Source organism: Scomber japonicus, chromosome 2 (assembly GCF_027409825.1).
Source record: "Scomber japonicus isolate fScoJap1 chromosome 2, fScoJap1.pri, whole genome shotgun sequence".
Lineage (NCBI taxonomy): Eukaryota > Metazoa > Chordata > Actinopteri > Scombriformes > Scombridae > Scomber > Scomber japonicus.
This window is the reverse complement of record NC_070579.1, coordinates 14,944,732-14,956,126: the sequence shown is the minus strand read 5'-3', so window position 1 is coordinate 14,956,126 and position 11,395 is coordinate 14,944,732. Positions and strand designations below refer to the sequence as shown.

At 40.7% G+C, this 11,395-nt stretch overlaps 1 protein-coding gene across 1 annotated transcript in view; it reads right to left on the bottom strand.

Annotated features, from left to right (window-relative positions):
• Nucleotides 1-962: 962 nt before the first annotated feature.
• Nucleotides 963-11,395, bottom strand: part of marchf1 (membrane-associated ring finger (C3HC4) 1) — a 13,280-nt gene continuing 2,847 nt past the window's right edge. The window contains exons 2-8 of the mRNA XM_053326222.1: nucleotides 7,606-7,656; nucleotides 6,440-6,513; nucleotides 4,672-5,466; nucleotides 4,336-4,516; nucleotides 4,011-4,155; nucleotides 1,930-1,949; nucleotides 963-1,313 (exon numbers count right to left, since the gene is read on the bottom strand). Of these exons, the coding sequence (XP_053182197.1) occupies nucleotides 963-1,313; nucleotides 1,930-1,949; nucleotides 4,011-4,155; nucleotides 4,336-4,516; nucleotides 4,672-5,466; nucleotides 6,440-6,513; nucleotides 7,606-7,656 (1,617 nt within the window). The remainder of the gene's footprint in view (nucleotides 1,314-1,929; nucleotides 1,950-4,010; nucleotides 4,156-4,335; nucleotides 4,517-4,671; nucleotides 5,467-6,439; nucleotides 6,514-7,605; nucleotides 7,657-11,395) is intronic.

Here is an 11,395-nt window from a genome sequence, read left to right as displayed (position 1 = left end):
GGGTTTTTTGTGACCTTAAGGCCCTCTAACAGCCTCTAAAACTACATTTCCTTTGGCAGAATCGAGCGGGTTGCGTCAGACATGTTTTTTGTAACTTTACAAATTGAGCTCATGTCAGCAGCGACCGGCCAGCGGTCAGTTTCACTAAAAAAAAAAAAAAAATCGATGTAGTGCTTACAGACAAATCACACAGTGCCAACGCCCCGTTTCAGAGATGATTGTCGCCTGCAGTTTCAAATAAAAGTCATACAGTCCTCTCATACGATAATGCATTGCGGGGGGCAAGTATAATGTTTCCTTAAGACATCAAAATGTATGCACGAGGGAACTTATTTCATCTTGCGTGTTGCAAATTTGGGGAAACAGACTCCAAGAGTGTCGAGGTGAGAAAAGAAAGCTATTTTTTCATTCCTCACATAAATACTTCAGTTCCTTTTTGTGTGTGGTGCAGATTAGAGCGACATCACGATAAGGCCTGGTATCCTCTATGACAGCAGCTGAGTTTGGCCTTTCAGACACGGTCAGACAAAGTAGTTCGTTTGAAGCGTACTGACTACTTCTAGTTCATAGCGTCCACTGGGTGTTCACACCTCTAAACTCTTATCAGTGCAGTTTGAGGAAGTGCATACAGAATTTAATACGGTCAACATCACCACATGACGACAGTCTTTATAAGCTTCTCACGCTGATGGCTTTATTTTCCTTTCATCTCCTCGCCCTGGCCCGCTCTTCCTTACTCTGAAGCCCTTTTACATGTATAACGTTCCTCGATCACTGAAGGACTGGATTGGCACTTTTTGCTGTGAATCCGTCCTTTGTGTCTGAAAAACATCAGTGATCGCAGGAGCTGAGATGAACAACACACTAAAACACTATGAGTCTAACTCACACTGCACTCACACCAGCTTGTGTTGTCACGTGATTAAGGTGTGACTCGGGTCTCTGAGCTGGAGGAGAATCCGTCAGACGGGGTTTTGTGCGGGTGCCACCGCTGCCTCCACTGACATGTCCGAGTCCTGTGGCTCTGGAGCCGGGGCTGGGCTAACGGGAACCTCCAGGGTTTCGTGCCTGCCGTTGGTTAGAGCGCTGGGCCGGGTGGGAGAGGTGTGCAGGTTTTTCTCGGGGCAGTTCTGCACAGTGATGATGCGGTTGAAGGCCTTGAGGCGGCGCCACAGCTGCAGGTAGACCTTACACTGGATGTACATGAAAATGAGGCCACCGGTGAAGCCGATGGCCACCACGATCAGCTTGGTCCAGAAGGGCCACTCCAGTATACCTGAATACGCACACACACACACACACACACAGAGGGGCTGTGAGTCAGGCTGCAGGGCGCGTGGTAGATCATGATGGCTGGTGTGTGCAGAGCTGTGCTTACCATTTGGCTCATAGTACTTCAGTAAAGTAACTCTCCATAATTCCTCTGCAATCAAGAGCGAGTGTAATTTCTTTATTTCTATAATTTCTGTACAAATCAAATTTTTTTTATAATACGCTATGAATTTAGATTATACCATGGCCACTGAAAAACTGGATTCTGGTTGGATTGAAAGTGTAGGTTCACTTTGGGTGACTGGATAGTTGAACTGGATGCCAATGACGTCAGGTGTTTGTTTACTGTTCTAAATAAATGTGTCATATATAACTTTTGCTAAAGACAACAGTGAGGTCTGTGTCTGTTTGACCGAGGCGGGGCTGAACAACCCACACACACCCAGAGCAGAGAGGTCACTGCTGACAGAATAAAGTGTGTCCTTCGGCTGCATTCACACAAAATCTGGCTGCACTTTCCAGGTTGTGTGGACATGTTTATTTGAGATTTAGAAAGTAAATAATGTTTTATTTTGTTCTGACACCACTCGCTTGATTCACTCTAGCTGATCCAGGGAAAAGGGGCCAACTTTGAATGCTGTGTTTACAAATGGCAACTGACAAGTCCTGTATAGCATCTGCTGCTGTGAGAAAAGCTGTAGCCTGCATGTCTGAGGGACAGCCAAGAGAGGACGAGCAAGAGAGAGAAGTGAGCTAACAGTGTCGGGATGGGGAGAAAGAGTTTTAATACTGTTGTGTAGCAAGATTCAGAAGAGTTATTTTCAAGAGAAGAGAGCTCTCAGAAAATAATCTCCATCTTTCCTGATTTCAAAATGTATAAAGATTTTAAAACCTTGTGAACACTATCCTGTTTAGCTGGGTGTTGCCTGGCAACATGAACAGCAGGGATACTGTGGCCCAGTAGCTGCATTTTATAACATGTGCAACAGAAAAAGATCAAAATTAGTTTTATAAGTATTTTAATTAATTATATATTTTATAATTTGGTGACATTTGCATTTTGTTGGTAAGAGGCCATGGTATAAGTGGAATAATACCCGCCAAGGTGTAAGTTCCATGATTGTAATTGATTTTGCAAAGGTAGACCACCTAACACGTCAATCAGGACTTACGTCAGGTATTATCCATTTGACTTATAACATTTATATATATTATATATATATATATAAAGTGTCATCTATGTTTTTTGCTATTATAGACTATGATCACAGCACAACACACCACCACTGAACACAACAATGAAAGCACTGAGGGGTCGAACAATGATGACAGCAACAAACTAGAATAACTGTAAATGTGTGGATCAGACTGTAACCAGAAGATCTGGTTTTATTTATAAAAAACCATCTGGTGACAAAGTTTCAATTGGAAAGGAACATACTGGTGGTTTTACATGTTCTAGCCCATTAAACCACAATCACGTGTCACCGTACTGAAACTGGCTTTCAACTTCCAGCCTTACTTTCCACAGACACTGGTTTCAGTTTTTGGCAGTGCAGTATGCAAAAAGGTTTGCATAGAAACTTGTCTCATCAGTCCTGTGTTATTCATTAAATATGCAGTTTCATCTCATGGTAAGGAGATTATTAGCTGAGACTGCACTGAAAACCTTGCTGGCACATTCTTGTCCCTGTGATGAACTCTGAGAATTGACATGACGTCTGTTTTACAACATACTGTAGCTCTTGAATTTTTACTCAAATCTTGGTTGTCACAGTTTCTGTATATTCACTAGTGTTTTCAAGACACACCTTCCATAACTGGATTACCATGTGATGAGACTACTTCGATATAAAAACATGGGTAAAACGGGTGATCTATGTCAAACAAAAAAGTCTTCCAAGTAAGATGACTTTACTTGAAGGCAGGTGATGAAGACAGTGAATGTAGCTATAAAGTTGGCTTGTAATTACACAATGTATATTTAATTAACTAAAACATGCAGTACCACTGGTGTAGTATAAAGTCCCAATTCTACATTTCTTATAGGTTGCAGATCCGAACATATGTATATATACAAATCAGTGTTGATATATATAATAAAGAGATTTTTCAAGATGTAAGTTACTTTATTCCAAAACTGATGCACGTCATTGTCTTATTTTAACACCAGCTTCTGTTAGTTATGAGAAAATGACTGTATTATGTGATATAAATCCTTGAATTTATCATCAGGTTAATCTAAGTAAAATTATCAATTTGATTTGATTAATTTGACTTTGATAATGTGCATTTATTCAAGCATATTGAGGTTGTCTAAAACCAGCGTCTTTACTCTAGAACCAGACGACTAACGCACAGAGGACTGAAGGACTTATACACAAACAAAGACTCTTCACTGGTTTTACTAGATTTAGACAACACACACAAAATGTATCTCCACAACCACATAACCAGAGTGAGACAGGTGCAGAGATCCCCAGATGAAAATATAAAGGTACCCCTGTGGAGTTTTTGACCAGTAGAGGTGCTATAGATGCAGTTTTTTTTAGGTTGAAAATGCCTTCAACATTTAAATGTCATACATAAGGAGACTCACAATGCCTTCAGGGGAAAAGGTGAGAAAGAAAACACGGTTTAACACTATAAACTCCCCATGGTACCGTTACGTTGTCATGGACTATAAAACTGTCTCTGCATGTCTGGTTTGTGAGAGGGAGGGGGGAGAAAATACTGACCATTCTTCCCGAGTCGGATCTCTTCAGCAGTTCTCTTCACCAGAATGTAGACTGACCACAACATACACACTATCGCTATCAGGTGAAACATTACTGAACAGAAGATCTTTCTCCTCTCGCCCTTTGTCATGTGTAGCCTCTCCCACTGAAAGACAGGAAGATGGAGGGGAGGCAAGACGGCAAGACATGCAGAAGTAGGGGTTGAAGGGAGACAGGGAGAGACAGAGATGGTGTTCATTAGTACATCTTGACAGTCCTGACTGAAGGTAAAAGCCCAACTCACCACCTTAAAAAAGTGTGTGTGTGTGTGTGTGTGCGTGTGTACCTTCCGCAAAGGTTTGAGCTTTGTCTCCATAACGAAGTCGAATTTGCAGAGTTCACAGCAGCGAGTGTCCGAGGATTTGATCCACTGGTTGAGACAGGCCTGATGGACGAAACTCAGGCTCCCCGTACATCGACAAGGCATAATCAGCGGGCAGTCGTCATCCCCCTCACAGTGGCAGATCCTACACACACACACACACACACACACACATCAGTAGAAGTCAGAGATTTATGAATTGTCTCTTGTTCTCTCTCTCTGTAAATGTTTTGCACCTCTGACTTTTTTGGATAAAGATAATAGTAATGAACACACGGAGGCTCTCAGACGCTCACTGACCTGCAGACCTCAAGCTCAGAGTCGTCAGAGCAGTGCTGTGGCATGCTACCGTTCACACTGCAGTGTTTCTGTGTTATGGGAACAGCCATGTCCACGTTCCCTGACCCTTTTTCTTGGTATAGTTTGGTGATGTGCTCCTCGCCGTCCTCTGCCAGTGAGGAACTGCCCCCCGGACATGCCTTGTGGCCTTTGCAGCTCTTCTCCTTATCTCTGCTCTGTGATCCTTCCTTCTGCGAAACCTGGCTGTCTGTCTTCGAGCCCCTGCCGCTGTGCCGCTTCTTAAGCCCTCCGCTCTCTTCCACCAGAGGCTGGCTCTCCTTCCCTTCCTCCGAGCCCACCGACTGCAGCTCCATATCTGCTTTGTCTTCCCTTCCCTTGCTTCCACTGCGGCGGCGTGCTCTCCGAGCTTTCTCCTTGCTCCAGCTGCGGGCCTCACGCTGCGCCTCGTCCTCAGAGGTGGAGTCTGCGTGGGGGGCACCTGAGCCACGGAGGCGAGGTGGGAGCTCCCTCCGGTTCTTGAAGGAGCGCTGCCTCTTCTCCCCCTTCTCACTGCGGTCTGAGCTGGGGCTGCGGTCACTGCGGTCCGTCTGCTCCTGTTTGACTTTGGTCTCCACGCAGTCGAAGGCGGTGCAGCTGCCCCTCTTGCGGCGGTGACGACGCTTCACCTGCTTCTTCTGGGCCTGAGCCGAAGAGCTAAGAGTGGTGCTGGTGACTGTCATCACAGCTGTGTGTGTGTGCTTGCTGGATTTGTGCGACTCAGAAGCATCCTCTGCTAAGCGGGTCAGCTGGCCAGAACTGAACACACACACACACACACACACACACACATACACACACACACACACACACACACACACACACACACACACACACACACACACACACACACACACACACACAGATGGGGACACAAAACAAGGATAAATGAGATGGAAAAGACACAAATGTGACGACATTAACAAAACAAATGGGCTGAAAGTGGAGGCACTTAAAGGGTCAGTTCACCCAAATTCCAATATACATTATTTTATCAATTAACTATCAAGTAATTTGGCTTAATTTGCCCATCTCTGATTTCTGCCTCATCCACTCCATTACAATGAATGTGACATGAATCTTATTTGTGGTGCTCACAGCATAAAAAAAAACAAAAAACCCATTTAAAGATTTAAAGATAGAGACAGAAATCTGTGTGGCCAGATAAAATATCACCAGAGATAAAATACATTTTTTATAATTTTAGTTACTGGTCCCTCTTACTGGCCAGTATCCTCTGGAGCCAATTAATATGAGTAGTTAACTATTATTTAGTAAATATGTAATGATTTGTACATGGTTAAATGACAAATAGAGTTTCAAACACTCACATACAGTACACACATATATCACATGTCCATACTGCCATCAACCGCAGCCTTTCATCCTTGAGACTACAGTGCTGAGACTGTCAGCGTGGGTATAATAAGTATGAAAGATCCCATTTCTGCAATGAACCATTTTCCTCTCATTGATCACGCTTATGGGAGTTTCTTTGAATTTCAGCATCCATTTTAATTTAGTTATGGCCTTGAGGTGCAGCAGACCATACTGATTCAATCTCCCACTCAGCTGAGCTTTAAACTGCCCATGTTTATATCACAGAAGGAACTATGCTGATGCCTGACACGTGGGTGTGTTTTCAGCTACTCAAGGAACAGAAAAGCAATAATAGTTGTCCTTCAGTCTCGTACTTTCTGTCCATGTAACTACAATTCAGAACAATGTTTACCTGCATATGTCCTGAGAAGACGGGGTGATTGATGTCCTTGAAGCTGTAGTTAGTCCAATTGTAGAGTTGCTTGCCTGCAAAAACCAACAGACTCAAGTTCAATCTCCCACATTGCTATGCCAGCTAGTAATCACTGATTTATCTTTATTTGTCTTTACACACTTTCAAATGTACATATAATCAAAATAATGATTAATATGTTTAATTCGTGATGTATTTTAAACCTATATTATGTTAAAGTTACAGCTTTTTTGGCCACCAGGGCAGAAGAACTCCAAAACTAGTTAATGAGCACTCAGCCCTGACACAGTGTTTTGAAATTGTTGCTAACATCTAGCAGCCAACATTAGCATTAATTTTAAGTTTTTATTGGGAACATATTCACTTTTCTTTGAAGTCCTAATTGGTCTCCATCAGCTCCTGAGAATCAGAGTCACTAGCTGCTTTATGTGGGACTTTTTTCATTTGCTAATTTCTAACTTGTATTTATCTTCTTCTATCTTTGGTTAATCTGAGCTTCAGTGCTAAAAACAGCACTGAGACTGTGAGACATACTGTATACCCACTATACATTTACATACTGTTAAACCAAAACAAGAAACTATAAGAGGCTGTTTTTCATTGTCTTTCACTGTTGCCGTCTTAATGTGTTACTGCCTTTGCTTTGTCTCTCAAAGCACTTTGTAAGCTCTGTTTTTAAAGTTAATATGATATCAGTTAAGCTGTTCAGCTACAAGTAATGGTGTTCAGCGGGTCACTGTGAGCGACCCCTCCAAATTTGATTTATTGTTAATGACGGAGCGTTCTGGTGGTCGAGTGGTTAGTGATGGCACATGCCATGTAGTCACAGCATCACTGGTTCGAATCTGACCAGGGACCTACACTGCAGGTCATTCCTTTCTCTCTCCCTGTTTCCTGTCAGACTGTCTGAATAAAGGCCTAAAAAGCCCAAAAATGAATAAATAAAAACAATTGCTGGAGCTGTAAGTATAATTTTGTGTTTTACAAGTCAAACAACAGTGTACTATAAAGTAACCTCACGTTGATTAATTAGCATTAGCACATTCTTGCACATCAGAGTCGGCTTGGATAAACAATGTTAACATAAACTATGCACTATGACCTTGATATTGGCCCTTTAAAGCTCTCTGATATTCAGCTGTTACCTTGGAGATGTTGCTGGATCGACTCCCTGAGCGCCCAGGGGCCTTCCTCCCCTGCAGGGAGATGGAGAGACAGAAAATCATTACTGCATGCCCAAGAACACAGAGAAGTATGTCATGCTTTAATGGCACATGATACCAGTGTAACCTGAAGTGTTTAAATCATAACTTTATCAGGCACACAACACCAGAAAAAAGAAATATATTAAAACAAATATTAAAATAGTTGTGTGTGTATGTGTGTTTCACTTTAAAATATATTTTTTAAGTGAAATACACATCACAAGTTATGAAAGCCTAAGGTGATATCTTTAAATGTCTTGTTATGTCCGGCTAAGAGTTTACTAAGCAGCTTTTAACGTGTTCTATAGTATTAGCTCGTAATTTCATCCTGTGCTGTGTTGACTGGTTGAAATCCAGCATCAAGAGTCAATCGTGGCCATGTGTCCTTGTTATTTGACCTGAGCTAAAGCCAGGCCAATCCTCTTACCTGGCTGTAAGTGCAGAAGATGCCGCCCTGCAATGTGTCTCTATTTAAAGTCAACTTAATGCACTTTTTCGAGAGCTTCCTTGAACGCTGATTGACTTGAACTCAACAGTTAGACCTTGACATCAACCATCAGACGCTGACCTCATTCACTGCCTACCAGGTCTCAATTGCCAGTAAACCTCCGTGTGTAGGAGTTACCAAGCACTGAGCACTCAGATGTGCATTTAAACCACAGCGAAAAATATCCTACCAGGTGAGATATTTTCCAGCCACAAACACCCTCGCACCTGTTCACCTTATATTATTTTTAACACAATTTCATATCACAGTATTGATTTAAATCATGATATAGGAGATTTTCTGGATTTAATTTTTAAAAAATTATTATTAATGAATAAAATAAACATTTCGAGGTATCCAGCAAAGAAAATACCTGACAAATCAAAGTACTTTGTCCACTGAAATGCAAAAATTATATAAGATAATATGAGAATGTTACATTGCCAAAACAATCCTGCTCCCACGCCTATTACACCACTAAGAGATATTAAAAGAATAGCTACTGAGGCATAAACATTATGGCTAATTTAAATCAACTATCAGTACTCTATTTAAGCTGTATCTCTGTGTGTTTTAAAACTTTAAATACATGCACCCACATTGATTGTACTGTTACTGCAAGGATTTGGTTAATATACTACTTAACAAATTTAATTTCTAATGATTTCAAGACCTTAAATGATCTAAATCTCTGCAGCAGTTGTCTGACCAGGTTGGGAAAGCTATAGTTATAACATTACTTATAACTGAGCACTTGAACTTTTATTTGCCATTCCAAAGTGTCGTTAGAGACATAAAATACGAGGAGAGCGAAGAGTATGCCATGCATCAAAGGGTCGAATCAAACCGTTGCAGTTGTGGTTATGTGCAATGCAAAATAAACCACTGACCCAGAAACTACTGGGTTTCTGAAATAGAAGTACAGAGAAAGAAGAACGGATCACAACAAGAAATACTAATCAAATATTTGTCTTTTTTTTTCTCCTGTCCACACAAAATCTACTTTCCCTTCACCTGTGGGCTGATAATCAAATCAAAAATAGTCTTTCCATTTTATCAACACATCCGAGACACAGGCGTCAATTTAAAGGATATTTCACTCTCAGCCACACACACACACACACACGCACACACACACACACACACACACAGCTGATGCTACTGGCAGCCAGCTACATTATGTGACTAAATACATCTTGTGCCAGAAACAGGACACACACCTCCAGTCCCAGCTGCCGTTACAGTGGATATCAGCTGTGTTATGTGCTATGTGTGGAATTGAAATTAGTATTTGACGAGCAGGAAAGACAATCTACCAACTGTCTCTGTGTTGGAATAAAAATAAACGGAAGAAAAAAATAAAGTGAAGAGATATGTCGTAGTCGTATATTCTCAGGATTCAGTCCAAAAATAATCTCTACTAAAATACTCCACAGCTCTAGAGGCCTTGAGAATAATAAAGAGGCTCATTTGCTGTCATTTTATAGACAAAAGTGTCACATTTAAATTTATAATGAGCACAAATTGTTTTAATTCATGCTAAAGTTCTTATTTTCTATAGGTTTAAAACTATGAAAGTGGCTGCTTTCATAAGAAGACGCTCATAAGCCGTTACGTATCTTCCAGGATATTTAAAGGATTCAAAGTTGATGTCTGTTGTGTCCCACGTGGGCGGCATCTTTATACATATTTTTGACTTGACAAACAGAGCGTGTGCATGTTACCAGCCCACACACACGTGTGGCACAGTTGTGGGTACACAAATTAGTGCAATAAATAAGAGACACGCTGACAAGTTGAAGACTGCATAATCTAAGCTGATCAGGAGGATTTGCTGATAGCCTTGTTTAAATTAGTAGTCCTCTGTGGAGTCAAGAGCAACAACCTCCTCTTGGTGTTAGAGGAGATGGACACATGTAAGTACCTGTGGTATGAGGTGCATGTGTGTGCAAGGACAGGTCAGTCAGTCGTTATGAGTCATGAAATCATGAAATCAAAGAGAAATTATTTGCCAATATATCACATTTATAGATATATGACAACAGATCAATCCAGTGTTTTATTTTCATGACTCCATATTTTCATACCATGGTTAGAAAATCATAAATAAATAAAAGCCTTTCGATGCCTTTTGATGCTAACTCTCATGTAAGTGAGCTCAGGACTGCTCAGGAGATTTAGCATTAGCTTGATTTTTTTTTTTTTTCACCAGATGCAGATGTTGTAAATCAAATCAGTATTTTGAGTCAATGTCACGTTCACATTAACTGCTATTAATAAAAGTGTAATTGTACAGCGCTCAGGGAGAAGCATGTAGACATACATATTAACATTGACACTGTTTACAGCTGTGACTAAAGCACCCTCACTCAATGATGAACCAATATAAAAATTGTTATAGTTGTCCCCATTAGTCATTTAGACACAAAAAGATGGGAAAATTCACACTTTTAACACTTGAGAAATTTCCCTTTTAGGTAAGGAACAGAAAATGTGATTCATTTGTGAATAATTGGAATGAACTATTAAAATTTACACAAAATGTTCATGACTAAATTCTGTCATTGTCAGATCATGTCCAAAACCATGAGTATAAGCAGCTGAACACTATTATAATCACAGCTATGCATGAAGCTGACATCAATATTTATTTATTTATTTTTATTGTAACTGCATGGTCAGTTATTGTTAGACATTAAAGAAATACTCTTTAGAATTTTGGAATTGTATACAATCGAGACCGAGAGTGTGAGAAAACAGCTAATTCACTTATACTGTGTCCAAAATCACTCCCTCTTTTACCTCAGTCGATTGATTTTGGATACATCCTTAGATGATGTTGGTTCATAAACTAGTTACCAATATTTCTTAAGTCACCTGGAATAAGCTGGCAGCCTGAAAATGAGAGGAGCCTTTTTAAAGTAGTTTTAGGGTTTTTGGAGGACACCTTTGATAGAGATAAGCTAGCTGTTTCCCCCTGCTTCTAGTCTTCGTGCTAACCTAGGCTAACCACATCTGCACTGATCTGAGCACAATAAGCAGCACTACCAAAGTCTGTATACATCTATAATGGTGTCCGCTAATTTAAATTGGTGCTAATGGGACAACGTCACAAGATACTTTTTAGATGCTCTGCCATGTCGCTGTAGTTTAAAGATAATTTCAATGATCTCTTGGTGTCGTACAGGAGGACGACTTATACAAAAAATGGATTTGGTTCAGCTCTCATTAGAGGAAACATGC